General features: G+C 44.5%; 1 protein-coding gene across 2 annotated transcripts in view; it reads left to right on the top strand.

Annotated features, from left to right (window-relative positions):
• ZGRF1 (zinc finger GRF-type containing 1) overlaps window positions 1-18,665 on the top strand; it is a 51,956-nt gene that overhangs the window by 25,776 nt on the left and 7,515 nt on the right. For both annotated transcript variants that reach the window (XM_036031711.1, XM_036031712.1), the window contains exons 15-24: window positions 516-654; window positions 1,118-1,299; window positions 2,369-2,565; window positions 3,647-3,786; window positions 10,065-10,208; window positions 11,194-11,308; window positions 12,596-12,858; window positions 14,759-14,918; window positions 16,533-16,610; window positions 16,807-16,954. In XM_036031711.1, coding sequence (XP_035887604.1) covers window positions 516-654; window positions 1,118-1,299; window positions 2,369-2,565; window positions 3,647-3,786; window positions 10,065-10,208; window positions 11,194-11,308; window positions 12,596-12,858; window positions 14,759-14,918; window positions 16,533-16,610; window positions 16,807-16,954 — 1,566 coding nt within the window. The remainder of the gene's footprint in view (window positions 1-515; window positions 655-1,117; window positions 1,300-2,368; window positions 2,566-3,646; window positions 3,787-10,064; window positions 10,209-11,193; window positions 11,309-12,595; window positions 12,859-14,758; window positions 14,919-16,532; window positions 16,611-16,806; window positions 16,955-18,665) is intronic.

Genomic DNA, 18,665 nt, shown 5'->3' with positions numbered 1-18,665 from the left:
ATCTTTCCTAGCCTTTTGTGAGCATTAACTGAAGTGACACATTTGGAAGTGGCAGGTGCAGTGTTTGGCACACAGTAGGTCCTCAGTCATAGCTCCTACTGTTCCCACCCCACTCCATTACTGCCATTGTTGTGGCTCTTTATTTCACACTGTCAGCTCCCTGTGCTGATCAGTGGTCTTCCAGGTAAAGGTGCATCTCGTGACCCACTGATAGTTGTAATCAGGGAGGGAGATGCGCAATGATCCCTTCTCATCAGCTGACTGTTTCCTAGTGAAACTATTTAAAGCTCATTAAGGGGCTGACAAGAAAAGTTAGTCTTTATTAAAAGTGCCACATGTAGCCATTCTTGCTATATGGGCTTCTCATTTAAATTTAGAATACTATTTTCAAGGATTCTGGAAATTTTAAAAAAATTGTTTATTGTCTTAAACATATACTATATAGGAAGTCATTTACTCACTAGTAAATAGCATGTTTTGTGGTTGTTATAACAACTTCCATTATTCCATTTTAGGAGGTAGATGTCTCTGAACTGTGCTTCCCAAGTCGGCAGAAAACGAAATGTGCGTCTCTTCCCCGAAGGCAGACTCACATACCGGCCGTGTTTCAGTCTCCCTCGCAGTACAGGCAGGTCTTCGCATCCTGCCTCACAGGTACGACGACACCACCTTGTCATGTCGTGACACCACAGCGGCCTAGTGTGGAGGGCGTAGCTGTGAGCAAGTGTGCTAGTGCACGCTGTGACCTTACACATTACATTTTCTACCTGAGACTTGTTATTCTCCATGTTTACTCCGGTTTAATATCAAATCAAAAATTGAGTTCTAAAAATGGGAAGTGGCAGCATTATCTTTTTTAAGTTACAGGTTTTCATTTTCTTTTATACTTGAAGTTTTACAAATGGTTTTGTTAAAATAGGAAATTTTAAGTATGACGAATGGTTTGGTAGCTTGTTTTGTTGTACGAGGGCAGAACTTAGCTGTAAAAGTGTGTATTAGTATTAAATTACATTTTACTCTGTTAAAAGGCTTCTTTCAAATTTAGCTAACAAACAGCACATATGTGACTCAAAGACAAAATTACTTCGTTTAATTTCCACCCGTGTCTTTTTTGTAGAGCATCTGAATATACTGCTCTTCGGGCTGGCACAGAGGCTGCACCAAGCTCTGTCAGCAGTTGACATGTCGTTTTACACATCAAACGGAGAAAAACCGAAAACTGTAGAAAATAAGGCGCCATCCTGCCATCACCATCAACCGGCAAAACTTGTCACGGTTCAGAAGGAGGGTCCAAACAAGGTCTTGCCCCCTCTCCCCGTTCCGTTGTCCGCTGGCACTCGTCTCACCGACGGCGTGTGTGCCTGTTGCTTTCTGACAGGCTTGGCAGAAGTTGAGTCTGGATGCAGAGCCCTCGGCCTGAGGCTTTGGTAGCTAACAAACTCTCAGCACGTTTTCATGCAAAGATGATCTGTGCGCAGGGACACAAACAAACAAGTGAAGACCAGCCTTCAGGTAGCTTAGGAACCCCCTGCACAGTAGTGGGCGGAGAGACACAAAAGGAAACGATACCTTTGTGGCTGGTGAGGGCGGAGGGACACACCCATGTTCCAGAGAGAGCCCACGAGCCCCAAAGGGGTGGCCCTGCACTAATGCCAGAGGAGGCCAGGGGACAGATGTATTTTGCTGAGTACAGACTGGGAGGAGTTGGTAAATGTTTGTGTATCGACAGGTGGTTGGTCCTCACTTTAAAACACAGGAAGAGTTTTCCTCCGCTGTCTGCATACTGAGTGCGTAAACTTGCATTAAATGTGGTTGTGAGAAGTAAGAGTTCCTAAATAATGTTAGAACCATAGAGTAAAATGTTGTAGAGCCTCTAACATTTTTTAAAAGATTATTTGGGGACATGGTTGCTATACTTATAGTATATTGTTGGCTATAGGGGTTAAGTTTTAGAGTAGAACATGTATTGTCGCCTCAGTCTTATTTTAGAACGAGAAGCAGTTTACACGAGCGTGTCCTGTGTGTGGACACCTCGGTGAGAGGGAGGCTGGACTGAAGGGTGCCCGGTGCACAGCTGATTCTAGGCAGCCTGCAGGTGGTCTCTAGTGATCATTTTAAATTAAAAAAAAAACAATAAATTTTATTTTTCAAATAAGCTTATATTGTGAGAATAATGTAACTTTTTGATAAGGAGAAAGCAGAAGGGAAACTACATGGTTTTAAATTAATGAAGAGATTAAGTTGTATAGTGACTGATTTCCTGGAGTACATTAATACCAAGCAACCTTTGTAAAAGTCTTAAACTATACAAAAACAGTAAAAAGTAGAAACATTTCTCTCACTGAACTTTATTATCTTCTTCCCTTAGGGTCGTCTTTTTTACACCTGTGATGCACCCAAAGCTGACCGATGTAAGTTTTTCAAGTGGTTCGAAGAAGTGAGCTCAGGGCATTTAACTCGGGAGGAACCCCCGCCTGCCACTGTGCTGAGCGACGTGAAGAGCGTTGGCTTGTACTTACGAAGTCGGAAAGTGCCCCTGTACGAGGAATGCCAGCTTTTGGTGAGGTATGTTTTATGATAACAAATCATTGCCTCCAATTATATCGGGAAATAGTAGCATCACAGAACTATCACCAGTTTTAAAAGAGGTTGAGGTCAGCGAAGTCTCTAAAAGACAGGGACCCTCGGTGTTTCTGGCCAAAGGGGCCGTCCTCTGAACCACAGGCCCTGCCGGCGGTCCCCAGGCCGCTGCAGGAACGTGACTGCTCTAACTGTTGTGATGGACACTCACAGTCCCCAGGGAAACCCTGCTGGAGAGACCGCAGTCACGGCTTTCGTCCGGGCAGGATGACAGGGGGTGCCTTTCGAGAGCCGAACGGCCTGGTGTTCAGGGTAATAAACCAACGTGTTTTGGACACACGTCTCATAGAAGTGGGATCACCCAGAAAGTAAATGTAATGAGCATTCGCTTGACAATGTAAAAATAACAGCATGTGCTGAAGGCCTCTATGTGCTAGGCATCTTCCTCGCACTTGTGTGTCTTGGTCCATCGTCTTCATGACCTGTGAGGCGTGGGCCTAATGGGGCTGGCTTTTCACTCCCGTTTCACAGCTCCCGCAGCTCCTCGGTTGCGGAGGTCTTCCAGATGCTTTCCCTGTCTCGGTCTCTCAAGACAGGTGATCGTTCTGTGAGGCTGCTCTTTTCTTCCTTTGACAAACAGTGTTTTTATTTTGTGTGGATGCAGGAAAGAATATAAACATACACACATCCTGGTTCTTTTCATACTGTATTTTAAAACAAGATTTTTTCAACAATTGTACCTTCAAACTTCCAGCTATAAAATTGTAAGTCAGTCCTGGGAGTGTCGTGGACGGCGTGCTGACTGGTCAGTAATGCTGTATTTAGTGCATTTGAAAGCCGTGCACAGAGGAAACCTTAACAGTTCTCATCACACGAAAAACATTTGTAACTATGTGTGGTGATGTATGTTTATTAGACTTACCGTGGTCCTCATTTCACTATATATAGAATTATAATGTTGTACACCTGGAGCTGATATATACTGTATATGCCAATCTTACCTCAATTAAGAACCAATGTGTACCTTATTATTCAAATTCATTTTTGTTTCTTACTCATTTTGCAGAAAAGGATTTGATTTTCAAAGGAAACAGTATGGCAAACTGAAGAAGTTTGCAACTATGAATCCTGATTTTTATAATGAACCTAAAAGCAAGCTTTATCTTAAGCTGAGTCAGAAGGAAAGTTCTTCAACTTACAGCAAAGGTCAGTCGATGTATCATGCTGGTGCATCTCAGCTGCATACAGCTCTGGAGACTCTTTACGGATATGTATACATTTTTTCAAAATTTGATTGCTTTTATTTAGTTAGCCAGGACCCTTTCATTTCTCCCAAAGCAGCAAAAGTACAGCTTTTGAAGGGATTTTTAAAATCCTATTTTCCTTTTAATAACAGTAATATGACATATAGGGTGGTCCCTTTCTCAGTGAGTCATCTCATAACCTGGCTCTTCAGCTCTCGGTGGAAATGCTCTTTCAGCTTTACCTCCTTCCCAGTTTGTTCACGTAAATCCAATCCACGATTCCTCCCAACATGTTTCTGTAAGAGCTCATGGCCATGTAATTAGATGTTGTACATTCTGGGTGTAACAGAAATATTTATATACAGTGAAATGCAAAACTAATTTTTGGTTGTATTGCTACGTTTCAACGATGTGTATTGCATAAATAATTGAAATATAGTCCAGAAATCCAAAATTGTCCTGGAAAACTAAAACAGTCAAAAAGTACAAAACTACAATAAAAGTCAGTATTTACTTGTGTAATATATTATCTGTATATCTATAATAAATATCACTATCTTATCCCTGGCTGCTGTGGCTCAGTGGATTAAGCACCAGCCTGCAAACCAAAGGGTCACCAGTTTGATTCCTAGTCAGGGCACATGCCTGGGTTGTAGGCCAGGTCTCCTCTAGGGGGCATGCGAGAGGCAACCACGCAAAGGCGTTTCTCTCCCTTTTTCTTCCTCCCTTTTTCTCTGTCTAAAAATAAAATAAATAAAATCTTTAAAAAATATATCACTATCTTAATCTTAATTCTGCTAACAAGAATAACTTTTGGCAAAAGTGATCTATTTTAAATATCTACAATTTTCTTAAATTTTTTCATTACTATTTTAAATATATCTCAACAATTTATTTTCAAGGCAAAGATACACAGACCTAATCCACTTCATGATAAGCACAAATGTGGAAATCTGAGAGTTATAATCTCAAAATTCGTTTATAAAGCAACCAGTCTAGGCACATTTTTTAAAAAGATTGTATTTATTTATTTTTTTAGAGAGGGGAAGGGAAGGAGAAAGAGAGAGAGAGAAACATCAATGTGTGGTTGCCTCTTGTGTGCCCCCAGCTGGGGACCTGGCCTACAACCCAGGCATGTGCCCTGACTGGGAATTGAACCAGCAATGCTTTGGTTCACAGGCCCACGCTCAATCCACTGAGCTACACCAGCCAAGGCTAGTCTAGGCACATTTTAAAAAATCAGTTGATGTATTTCATTAATGGGATGTTTATATAAACACATTGTATGCAGGAAATGTATTTATATGTTTTACATTGACTAGTAGTAGAGCGCGTGATAAAAACTACCCGCAAACAATGTGTAAATATAACTTGAACACTTAAAAAAGAGAAATAAAGACAAGAACAAACTTATTTCTGTACTCCCTTCAAAGAGACTTATTCAAATACAAGTTTAAGTAACAGGCTGCCTAAAAAAACAAACAGAGGAAGAAAAAATAGTTTCAGGTGGAAAAGTTCCTTTGTCAAATGTGATTTTTTCCCCTGAAATGCAACCTTTCTCAACGCCTGCTCTTCCCCTCCCACTTGCTCCCTCGCAGGACGCAGGGGCAGCTGTGCCCACTGCTCCACAGTGCAGGCCAGCTGCCCCTCCTCCCCCGTGCACTCTGAATGACCTGACCCTCGAGCAGAGGCTCATTGCTGAAAACTTGGGGTGTTGCCCTTGGAGCCTGTCGTTTCCCCCAGAGCCTTCAGACCCACATACAGAACGGAGAACATGGGCTTACACTTCCTTGCTTCTGTGCTTGGTTTGTTTCTGTCACTTCTTAACCCTGGTGGGTTTCAAGTACGTCTTCTTCAGGGAACACTTTTGGGGGGATTTTCGTTCCAAGCTGAAGAATGGCAACTGTTTCCCTTCCGCCGGGTTTGTCTGCCGGCCTGTCCAGGAAGCGGTCTCACTCTGTCACTGAGCTCAGGCTGCAGGACTCGGACACCTTCCTTCTGCGAGTCATCAAAACGCTGCCCTTCTCCTTGTGCTCTTCTCCGTTGCTGTGACCCCAGAGAGCTGTGGGACTCTTCTTTTTCCCTGGTTTGGAGTGACATTTCCGTTTTGGGTCAGCAGGTGTCTCCCGGGTCTGGGGGGAACTACAGTGCCCCCGTCAGAAGACTGTGCTGGAGGATTTGCCGTGTTGCTGCTCTGGGTCCACATTCCGTCTTGGCTCTTTTTCCTTTTGAAACACTCGCTGGCTTCTTTGCCAATTTTTGGCTTCTTTGTGGTTTTACTCAGTGGTAATAGTTCCTGCCTGCTGTAACTTAATGGCATGAAGTGTCCTTGGATGATGTTCTTCTGAAGCATCTTGGATGATTTCATGGCAGTGTCATTTTGTCTTGGTCTTAAAAGACTTTGACGGCGGCTTTTAGCACATCCACCTTTTTCTTCAGAAGAGGGTGTTTTGCTAATCTGGCATTGCTCTTTCAGTTGCACTGAAATCAGGCTTTCTGCAGATTTTTTCAAAGTTGATATCATTACCAAGAGCAGATTTAGTTACTAATCAGATTTCACTTCCTCTGTGGCATGGATCTCCTCAGGCGATCTCGTGGGCATCTTTGGTTTCTGAAGAGTGAGTCTTCAGGACCCTCATTGACTTTGGTCTGCCATCCTGCAGTCAAACACCCCTGACAAGTTTTCAGATAACCAGAACCCAAATTCTCACATCTTTTCCTCTTCTCATTATTGATGTTCAGAGTCCCATGCTGAGCCTTGGAAGATCTAGGGCACAGGTGGCAAACACAAGGCCCAAGAGCCGAATCTGGTCCTCCACCTTGATTTATTGGGCCTGGCCCCTTGTTTCCACCTGGCGGCAGCATCAAGCTCCTTGCCCCTACAAGGAGTAGTTATGTTTATACAGTCCTAAAATTATGTTCCGGCCTTTGAAGGCAGCATGAGGCTGACGTGACCGCCCTGGTCCAGGGAGAGTTTGACGCCCCTGATCTAGGAGAGGACCCACGGCTCCGCCCGTGAACTGCCCCTGCCCAGAAACTTTCTGTTAAAGAGGATTTTTAAAGGGTGGTTTAATGTAGTGTATGTTGTGAATTATTGTATAATAAACCATTTCTAAAAGAACATTTTCTCCTCTTGGGCACTCTCTGGACCTTTTAAATCTCAAGTCTGTTTCCAGAGACCACTGGATAGTAAGATGCCCACAGCTGTGTGTCCTCCGGCCTCCGGCAGCTGGCTTCCCCTCCTCGGCCTTCCCACAGCTCGCTGAGCGTTGGCCACGAACTGCGTGGGCGTTGGATCAACGTGTGCACACTGGGAAGCGGTTCCTTTTCAGTTCCGGGGAGTTGGTCTCCATCATTCCTTCACGTCATCTCCCTCTGATTTTTATTTCTCTCTCCAGGACTTGTATTATTCAGATGCTAGACCTTCTGAGTCTGTCCTCTGACTCTCTTCCCATTTCTTCTGTATTGTCCAGGATTTTGTCCTGTCTTCCTTCTGAACTGCTTATTTTTTAAATGCATCCATTCTGCTTTTCATCTCTTCAATTATTACTTCACTTCAACTACCATATGTTTCCAAACTGATATTTTTGTTCATGTCTTTTTCCCAGTTTCTTGCTGTCATTTTGTGTTGCTGCTACCTCCCCTTCCTTTCCGTCTCTCTACCAGCCTCCCTTGAAGTCCCTTCTCCGTCTGTCCTGGTGTCTCCTTTCCTGGAGGACTCTAACCCGGTGTGTTTTTCTCTTGAAGTCTTTGTGCCCCTCAAGTGTCTCATTATTTTGGCCTATAAACTGATTTTCCCCTGGGGCATCAGCTGTTCTTTCTAGCAATGGCTCCGGGGTGCGGGGGTTGGGGGGGCGACCCAGTCTGGTGCTGCAGTGAGCTCAGGAAGTTGGGCTCCGTTCCAGCTCTGCCATTTCCTGGCCCCCGTCTGTGGATAATTTGTTTAACTTCACTGTCCAGAGAATAGTAATACCTCTCTGACATTTAGGATGTCCACTGACTTGGAACATAATACAGGTCATTGTGTTTTACTAACAGGAAAATCCTCATAGATCCATAACCTGCCTTGGGACTTGGATCTAGTCACCTGTCGTTGGTGCCCAGCAGTCGCTCAGGTTGCCGCCCCTCCCCCGATAATAGCCCTCCCTCGTCTGTGGTGCCCCTGGAGTCCACCCCGGTAGCCCGTGTCTGAGAGGGTGACATGCCCAGGTTCAGCCTCAGGACAGACCCTGGAGTCTGGGGTTGCTCCACCGTCCTTCCTTGCACCCCCCAGGCGCCTCTTCTTGGGGCTGCTGAGCTTGGGGTTTCCCTGGGAGCCCACTGGGAAAATTCTCTTTTTTCCCAGATTTTCTTTCTAACATTGGTAAGGACAAGTAATTTCCCAGCTTTGAAGGATTTCATCCTTCTCTTTCTCACTTCCTGGGGCTCCCATAAGGATCACTTCCGAAGTCGGTGTGGCTTTCCCAGCCCTGATCTCACGCACTGTGCTGGGGCCGCACTGTCATTTCCGTGGGGCACAGGGCTGTTCCTGTCAGCTGCCTCGAATTAGAGGTCCTGTCACAAGTTGTGGCAAATGTTAAATAAAGTCAATATTAGCAGTTGGGAATAAGTTGTTTAAATATGTGTTACCTGAATTGGCAAATACTTTTAAATAAATTAGGAATAAAATAACCATGATATATAGATCAGCTTTTTCTAAAGTAGTTTCCTAAACATATTTACTAAAATAATAGTCCTGGGGGGCAGTGGAAAGACTTAATTTAAAGAAAATGTGTCACGTGGCTAAATAAATTTGGGAATCACTGTATTAAACACATCACCTCAATGCCAGATTTTTCAGAACCTTTACTTTGTTGGTGTGCATTGGACTTCTCAAGGTGGGGTACGGTTGAGACTTGTAGTTGGTCAGTTACTTTTAAAATAATGCATATGAACATTAAACATGAAATCTTAAAATGTAAATAATTTTTATTTAATGATCTTTTGAAAAACAGTCAAGGCTTCTGTTCAGAATGTAGGTTTTCTGATTAGAGATCCTTTTTATCTTTCTTGTATGAACTATACCCACAAATCTACCACCCACAAATATGCCATTTTCAATTGTTAAATGTGGAGCAAGAACTTAGACACTTCTGGAGCGATCTAAGTGGAGAATGACTTGAACTTTTCCACTCCTTTTTCTAGTGTTTTGCATTATCTCATCTGTACTTGAGTCAGAAGCAGTTTTTTGTATTTTGGACCCCTTTGTTTAGCAAATCTTTTTCATTGTCTTTCTAAACTGTTTGCTTAAGTTTTCTTAAAACAATTTTTTTCTTCATACTCATAGTGATTCAAATAATGTGATTAAGTGATATAATTGTAACAACAGATATAGCTGGTGTAAATAAACTTTAGAACAAATACGGTTGACTCTGTAAGTGTCAACTCCGCTGCTGGTAGAGACTGTGCGCAGGTGTTCTGGACAGTGGCCCGGCCCGGCCTGCGGCTACAGGTGCGCAGTGTGCTGTGGGCCGGTGGGCAGGTTCAGCAGAGAGAACGCAGACCGTTCATTACTCCACAGACTCAGCTGGAGGTTCATCACTCCAGGTCTGCTAAGAGAACCTGTATTCCATCCACGAACTGCTAACCTTATTTGAGCATGGAAACCGCTATGTGCTCTAAGACCAGCGATGTTCAACCCGTGTGTCACGAGAATTTTTAAAACGTGCAATACTTGACTGTTTGGTCAGGGGCACTGACCCCTTTTCCCTTAGATTGTCAAATAAAAAAAATTACAGCAGACAACAATAGCCTTGTGGTATGAATGAAGTAAAATTATACTGACTTTTTTTGGTCAGATTGGCAAAAAATGTATTTTTGGTGTGCTGCAGAATTTTAATAATTGGTTTATGCCATCAGATGAAAATGGTCGAAAACCGCTGTCTGAGGCTAACAGTCTACCTTGGGAACGTCTGATGTAGCCATAGAGCTGTTTTAGAAGAGAAAGATGAGTTAGATGTCTTTGCTTTATTTGTACTGTTTTTTATAATTATAAAATAAACTTTAAAATATAAAAGTAATCTAGTTAAAAACGTGGAAATGAAATGTTATATGTTCAGGTCCTAGCCTGGGTGGAATCTTACAGATAACAATAACCAATTTTGTTTTTTGAAAAATAATATAGACCTGAGCATCTAAGAAATCCAAAACAGCTTTGGATTGAGCATGGTTCCGAGTCCTTTAAAAAGTGTCTTTTTTCAGACGATCTGTGGGTGGTTTCCAAAACCCTGGACTTTGAGTTGGACACGTTCATTGCCTGCAGTGCTTTCTTTGGGCCATCGTCTGCCAACGAGGTGGAGCTGCTACCTTTGAAAGGCTACTTCCCCTCCCGCTGGCCCACAGACAGTAAGTGTCACCGTGCCCGCCTTCATTTACAGTGCAAGAGAGAAGCTGTGGGACGCACCGTGACCACGATGCCACCTGGTGTGCGCTTCTTTGATTCAAGCCGAGAAACGGCACCCACTCCTGCTTTCTGCCCTGGTGTCCCCGGAAACATGTTTGACGGTCGTCCGTCAAACATCTCTGCAGTCCAGTCCCAGAGGCGTCAGTGCGATAAGATCTGGGGCCCTCACTCAAGTATATTTTGTTGGAGTTGAATTTGCACAGCCTCTGCCTGATATTAAATAAGAAATCTGACAAATAATTTCCTATATCAAATTCTAACTCTTTTAGTTTCTTTACTTTCCATGGCTTGTTATTCTAATAGGGTACAGTCAGTAAAGAATTGTTTATCTTTGCACGGAGAAGTTCCCAGATTTTGAGGAGACCCTGACAGCAGTTGGGCAGGAGGGCAAGTGATCTGTCCTGGGAGCCCTGGATGACGCCGGCTGCCGGCGGGCCCTGTCTGTCTCTGTGTCGGAGCCCGGGTCAGTCTCTGAGAGGGCATGTGGTCCGTGACCAGTTAAAGACACGCGTTTTTAACTTCCGATGTTTTCTGTTATAATTAGTTGCCTCATGAAGTGGACATTTGTCACTTTCCACACATCTGTTCACGTTTGTTTCAGTTGTTTCCTCACCAATATCAGCATCTAATTTCCTGCTTTCCATGTATTTCTATGAAATCATTAAGGAAGAAATGCAACAAAATGCCCAAAGAGCACACAGAGATGCAGCAGGCATAGGGCAGGCTGCCGACTGTCACCACAGCTGCGTGGCTGTGCAGCTGTGCGGGGTGCTGTGTCCTCCGTATGGCCTGGGACCCACATGCAGCGGTGCCTGTGCTCGGGGACTTGCAGTCGTGGGCTTCGTTCTCTGGTTTATGTGGGTCCTCCACTGGGTCTCACGGTCCCTTTGCCTCACGCTGAGTGTTCACTCTCTGTCCTCTCCACAGCGGTGGTCCACGCCCTGCTGGTGTGTAATGCCAGCACGGAGCTGACCACCCTGAAAAACATCCAGGACTACTTTAATCCGGCCACTCTGCCTCTCACGCAGCACCTGTTAGCCATGTAAGTCATTCTCCACGGGGCCATGATCAAATGGGAACATGAAAATGCAGTAAAAGCACGTGCCGTAAATGTTGCCAACAGAATTTTACTTGTCTTTCAGAGACTGTGAGAGTACTGTCTGTCAGTAGGTGGAAATTAAAAGAGAAAGGGAAGTAAGCCTTGTTTCCCATCAACCGCCCATTCACCCATCTGGCTGTTGACTGTGGTCGGGCTAATGATGTGACTGCAGATTTGCTCCATTCGCCTTAAGGAGCAAGAGTGTGGGGTTGTTTATTCATCTGTACTTTTTTGCCCAAATTATTTAACACTTAAAGGAATAATTTTACAGTATCAAAGTATCATGTTGTGCACTTTAAATTTAATGTTATATGCCAGATTTATTCAATTAAAAATACTTAATAATTTTACAGCTTGATTCCAGTATGTATATTGGTACCAATTTTATTCTTGTTATAACTTATATCTCATTTTTAATTTCTCAAGCACCATACCCCCTTTAAAAAATTGGAAGTGATATTTTATTAAGCTAATTAAAATGACAAAAAGCTAGTTCCAGATTTAGAATGTTATGGTCTGTTTGGTGGTGTTTCATTTTTCTCACTTCATTGAAGTCCTGTGTAAAAAAATAAACCCATATAATTCCAATATATGTTTTTCCTACTTTGAAATAAATTCAGTCTTTCTAGAACTAAATCCAATTAATTTCTTGACAGTTTTACTTGAAACAGAGGCTATATTGGCCCTTGCTCAGTTGTTTAGAGCATCATCTAGATACACCAAGGTTGTGGGTTTGATCCCCAGTCAGGGCACACACAGGAGTCAACCAATTAAACAAAACATCAAATCTGTGTTTCTCTTTCCTTCCCTCACTCCTTCCCTTCCCCTCTCAAAAAAGAAAAAACCTGAAAAGAAACAGAAGCTATATTAATTATCTAAGCCAGCTCACATAAAAAGCATGGGCTTCAGTGTTGGTATAACACTTAAGTAGCTGTATGCTTTCTGGGAAGAACACGTAATATTTTCTGTATTTCTGTTGGGGTAAATTAACTACTTCCTAGTGTTGTTGTGTAGAGTACAACAAATAATATATGCAGTGCTTAGCATAGTGTCTGCACGTAGTAGGTATTCTACAAATGTCAGTTCCTGTCTCTCCTGCCCTCCTCCAAATTGGGGTGTACACGCTTTTGTGCCCACAAAAAGATGTCCTCTGTGATGTTTGTAAAGTGAACTCACCTATTTCAAAAGCCCCTCATTTATCTCTGATTTTATTTGCTGCTCTTTTATTAGGTCATCGTCAATTGCAGTTAGCAACAAGAGAGTGGATAGAAGAAAATTTATCCCTCCAGCCTTCTCAAATATCAACACAAAATGTGACCTGACCAGCCTAGAAGCAGCATTGCAGTTAGCCAACGAATTAATCGAGGCACACAAATTAAACGAGGATCAAGCTACAGCTCTCACCCAGATAGCTCGAATGGTGGCGTCACACGGACGTGCCAAGGAAGAGAAGGGGCTGCACACCTGCACCCTCCCCATCACCATCGTCCACGGTGAGGAGCAGGGAGAGCCATCCACACCTGGCTGTGTGTGACCCTCTGTCACCCAGTCTCCTGCTCAGCACCTGATTGGATAGCAGCCTCTGTAACTTGGTCTGCTCCTCTGTCACTTCCTAGTCAAGCACGATTCCAGAATAACTAACAAGATGCTTTGGAGCCGCTTTAGTGAGCCAAAAGCAGCACACGAGCGACAAGAAGCGCTGTGCACCCATCACTGGAGTATCCAGATGTCCGTGTGTCGCTGTCACGGTGGACGTCACCTCGGATGAGCAAGGCCTTTATTAACTCCTGGTCGGCTCACTCCCCCAGCGTCCCCACAGCTGTCCCAAACCTTCCTTCTTCTTGTAGCTGAGCCGGCCCCCGCCCTATGCCCTGAAAGTGATCTTGCCTCCAACACAGGACGATGCAGATCTAAACAGCATCCACCGTGCCTGTGTTTTCTGTTCCTGCCCCTGGATTCTGTCCCCGTGGAGGGGCTTTTCTCTCCATCTGGTCCAGTCCCCTCCTCAGCGTCTTTCCTCTCTCAGAAGTCCACCCTGAAGCAGATCTGACTATCTGTCCTGTTGGCCAAGCTAGGCACCAAGGACTCATCCTAACTTACTCTTTCTCACTAGATGAGGTGCCTTTCTCTTAATTCCCCTCCTCCCTGTCCTGTTCACCTGCTGCCCCATCAGATGACTCACTGAGATGTGTCACTTCCTTGTTTCTGTCTGTCATGGTGATCCTCTCCAGTTCCCTCAATTCGATCCTCTACCCACCTCCTCAGTGCCAGTGGGTGAGGTTGGGCTCTAGTCAGTCTTGGGTGGAGACGGAAAGTGCGCTCCCAGAGCCAGAGGGCAGCTGACTTGTACAGACTGAGGTCCCTGCCCCTGACCGAGCCATCCTCGTGCAAATGAGGACTCCAAATTCTTGCAGTTTGGTCCAAAAGGCACTGTCCTGATTGGTCAGAATAGAACTGCTATGATTGGTCAGTTATGGCTGCACATCTCCCGATTAGACAGGGAAAGCTTCAGTCCCATTGGTTGAAACAGGATTCCAGGAGGAGCCCCCCTGCAAGGGCTGCTCCCTGGCGTGCAGAGACCGCTGCGGGCTCTGTTTGCTCACGGGGGCCCAGTTGTCTACCAGTTTCCCTTCGTATATGCCTTCCTTCTCAGGGTTCACACTTTATATTTCTAAAATGCAATCTGAAAAACTAGTTGTTCCAAAACACATCTGATTAAGTCAATTCCACTGCTTAAGATCCTTCAGTAACTTCCCCTGGCCCTCAGGGCAAAATTCCATTTTTAAGCCACATCAAGCAGAACTCTACTGACTTGCCCCCTTGCCTGCCTCGTCAGCCTCTGCCTAGAGCGACCCTTTTTTTCTGGGTCTGGATGTCTTACTCTGGGAGATGAGTTCTGCTACTCCCTGTTTTAAGAAGCATTGCCACCCCCACCAAACCAGAGAGAAGTGCTTTCTCTGATACAATCACAATGTTTCCTACCATGTTAATCACTTCTTACTAAATTTACTGGTGTAACAGTAATAGCATTATATAAGTTTCAAGTATACATGACTGTTGCTTGACATCTATGTGCGGTATTGCGTGCTTGCCTCCCAAAGTCTAGTTACCTTCCATCCACACCTTTGACCCCCTTTGCCCACTGCTCCCTCCCAACGATGTGATTTTATTATTGTTCCTTTCCTTGTCTGTCTTCCTGAGTGCACGGTGGTCTCACTAAGAGGTCTTCTCATTATTTATCCCTGTGTTAAGCACATACTGGGCACTCTGTTCATGTTTTTTTTTAGATAAATTAGTTAAATAAAAGAGAGAAGAAGATAAATTATTTCTTGTGCTTTCAGAAATTTGCTTACAATATTCCCTTTATTTTTTCTCCTGCTTCCAAATAATTAGGTGTTTTTGGAGCAGGAAAGAGCTATTTGTTGGCAGTGGTGATTTTGTTTTTTGTGCAGCTGTTTGAAAAGAGTGAAGCTCCTACAGTTGGAAATGCAAGACCATGGAAACTTCTAGTTTCTTCTTCCACGAATGTAGCTGTTGACAGAGTACTGCTTGGGTGGGTATGACACGTGTGTTTAAGGCTCGTGCTTTAACGGTTTACTGTTGAAAGAGGCACTCTCTGCCTCGGGCCCGGTGCTGGGTTTGCCAGAAATGCAGGGTCTTTGTCTCCAGTTCGAGCAATAGCCAGGAGACACTAACAAGCTAACCTACTAGTCTGTAAGTCGGAGAAACTCAAATGTCAAACCTGACGATTTTGGCACAAGGATGGGGTGCTCGTGTAAAAATCCGAATCCAGCCAGGAGCACGTAGGGCTGAGAGGTGTATCCCCACTGGGATGCTGAGGACTCGGGGCCCTGACGGCCCTTATCCAGGACAGGCCCCAGGGTCACGCAGGCAGCTGGCAGCCTTGACTGACGGGCTGGTGTCTCCTGGGACAAAGAGCCTTGCTCACTGCTTGAGCTAGGGTTCCCCAAGCTCAGTGTTCCTCGTACAGCTCACGTGCAGGCTCCCTCTGGACCCCTCCCCTGCCCCCGCAGGACTTGGGGACCCAGGGGGCCAGGGCAGATGGGGTCTCTGGCTGGCCGCAGTGCCATGAGCGGAAGCCCTTGTCTCGGGGTCTGTTACCAGGGAAGGAGCTGAGGTGCAGACAGACGAGCCCATGACAGTAAAACAGCTGAATTAGGGTTTTGGTTTCGATAAGGAGGCTCTGAAGGCAGTAACACGAGCTGTTCTGCAGACACAAAGTTTTTCCGATTTTTAAAAATTTTATTTAAAATGCAAAGAAGATGTTACATAGGACTTTACCAATATTCTAGTCCACGGGTGTCAAACTCATTTTCACCGGGGGCCACATCAGCCTTGCAGTTGCCTTCAAAGGGTTGAATGTAATTTCAAAACCTAAACAGTTAAGGAGTAGTTACATTTATACAGTCCTAAAATTATTAATGATCTCAATGTCAGCATAAATGACAAAGTTTAATTAGGAGGAATAACTTTTTATGTGTAAGTGTAGGCTTCTAAAAACTAACTTATAATTACAATAGTTAATGCTTATGGTAAGAAATATGCAGTCTGTACAGGTATTTCTTTACATTTTTTTATACATACACACATTTTGTTTTCCAAACTTAGTATAAACAGTATATATTGTTTTGTGTTCTTTTAAGTCTTCTTAGAAAACATAATTTTTGTAGCTCTATTATATGCCATGATTTGCTTATACCATACTTTAAGCAATATTTGATCAGTCAGTTCTTTCTAAATTTTTCCCATTGTAAATAATATTGTGACACAGATCCTTAAACATAAATCTTTATCTCCACTTCTGATTTTTTTCCTTAGGAAAAAGTCCCTGTCCTAGAATAAAAGACAGGAACATACTTTGCAAGCCTGACCTTCAGAAAGGTTCTGCCAGGGTGCAGCGCCCCAGCACTTAATGAGCCCTCACGGAAGAGAATGCGTGTTTTGAAATTCTCTGTAAGATGCATCACAGTGAGAATTTAGCCAGTGTGCATTTACTCTGAGTTCAGGCATTTCACATTGAATTATATGGCTGTAAAGTATATTGTCACGCAACATTAATTTTAATAACATAAGTATTATATGAAACTTTGTTTTATACTCTACTTCCTAAATAACTGGAATCTATTTTACTATGTTTTGTTTAAAGGCTTCTCAGTCTTGGATTCGAAAAATTTGTCCGAGTCGGGAGTATCCGGAAGATTGCCAAGCCAGTTCTACCTTACAGGTGAGAACGCTCATTCCAGAAGTCACAGGCTGTTCACAGGAGTGTGATGATGTTACAGGACTCTTACCTTAAATCTGGTTTTTGAAGAGGAGTAGAGAAAGTTTCTTGGTTAGCTTAGAAAATCTGTATTTAACTTTTTTGGAACATTACAAAAATGGAATAAAGAGGGAGACTCTTTTATGTCAACCTTTTTCAGCTTGCATGCTGGCTCAGAGAATGCAAACGAGCAACTGAAAGAGCTGCACGCGCTGATGAAAGAAGACCTGAGCCCCGTGGACAGAGTCCACGTAAGGAAGAGCATCGAGCAGCACAAACTGGGCACCAACAGGACCCTGCTGAAGCAGGTGAGGGGACCGGCCTCAGCTCGGCTCTTACTTCACAGAAACCGTTTGGACCCTCTTGCTCCTGCCGATGGGGAGTATTCCCTGTGAAGGACACAGGCGGCCACGACAGCTTACATTTCACCGAGGTGTGAATTTGTCCAGCTCACCGTCACTGAGTCTCCTTTTCTGTCTCCCTGTTTATCTTTTCTTGGTCTTAAAGAGGAAAGTGAAGAGGTGGGAATATAACCCTGGCAAGTTAAGTGAAACTTGATTTTTTTTAGGAGAAATAGAGGGAGAGAAGGTCTGACCCTGGCAATATGTCCAAGTGACATTTGTCTTTGGTGCTCCCTCGAAAGCCATTCTCAAGGGTCCGTCTGCGCCCAGGAGTCCTGGGGCCCAGACCATGTTCTAGGTGTCGGGAGCTGCAGCAGGGCCCGTGGGGCTGTACTTTGTCCAGTTCTGGTGCAAGGCAGCCCGGGGCCAGCTGGAAGGAGACAGCAGTCACGGGAGAGTGGGGGGAGAGCAGGGGGACGCAGGGAAAGGGGGCTGTGGGCCTGTTGGACCTTGTGGCCACTGGTCACTGTCTGCAAGACACGTGGGGAAATCAGCCCGCGCCCAACCCTGTATTGGTCAGCGGTGGCTGGAATAATGCTGCTTAACAAATAAAACCCCATCCTGTAGGACAACAGAGTGAAGACTCTGGGCCAGTGGGCAGGGCTTGCTCTGAGACTGCTGCCCCTGGTGGACCGCCCCCTGACCGGGTGGCCAGAGTGTGGTGCGAGAGGGCATCTTCGCCACCCAGCCAGCCTCCTGGGTCAGGACACTACAGAGTCGTGGGCGTGGGGCAGCAAGCAGGAACTCACAGCCATCTGCCACAGCTTTGTGTCCAGAGTCCTCAGAAGGGTCGCACTGGCCTTCTGCTGCCTGAGCTACAGAGCCAGCTCAGCGGCCCCAGCCCGAGCCCCAGGGCTTAGCAGGGCTGTGCTCAGTCCCTGAGGACTCGCTGACCACCCCCCACCCCCCACGTCCTGTTGACGTGTGAGAAGGGCTGTTCTCTGAGGCAGTTTCTGAGGGAGATCTCCGTTACTGGGATGTATCACTCACTGGTCTCGCCTGTTCACATGTGAAAACTCTTTTAGAGTAATATTTTTAAAAAAGCTTAACAAATTTCCAGTTATGCATTTATACCTGATACATTACTAAAATGACATCTTTACAGTAAAACTAATTTTTAAAAATGCTTCGTAATTGATTGCCTCCTAGCTCAATAATAAAATATTTTGTTGTCAGAGTCTCAGCAATACAATAAATTAAAAGATACAAATAATATAATTTTTTAAAGAAAAAACTTTGTTCTTTTGCTTTTTGTAGTAGATATTTCTGTAAATTAAAAAAAATTGCTTCCTGACTCACAACTTCAGGGTTCTCACCTAAGGTGGTTTTTGTCAGATCCAGTTACAGACACAAGGTGCTGAGGGACATTGTCGAGGGCAGCGAGCAGTGTTTCTTGCTAAAAGGTGTCCTCTGCTGGGTCGTTTTATTTATTTAGTTAGTTAGTTTTTAAGATTTTATTTATCTATCTTTAGAGAGAGAAGGGAGGGAGATAGAGAGCGAGAGAGAGAGAGAGAGAGAGAAACATCAATGTGCGGTTGCTGGGGGCTGTGGCCTGCAACCCAGGCATGTGCCCTGGCTGGGAATTGAACCTGTGACACTTTGGTTCGCAGCCCGTGCT

This window comes from Phyllostomus discolor, chromosome 8 (assembly GCF_004126475.2).
Source record: "Phyllostomus discolor isolate MPI-MPIP mPhyDis1 chromosome 8, mPhyDis1.pri.v3, whole genome shotgun sequence".
Lineage (NCBI taxonomy): Eukaryota > Metazoa > Chordata > Mammalia > Chiroptera > Phyllostomidae > Phyllostomus > Phyllostomus discolor.
This window is presented reverse-complemented; position numbering and strand designations above follow the sequence as displayed.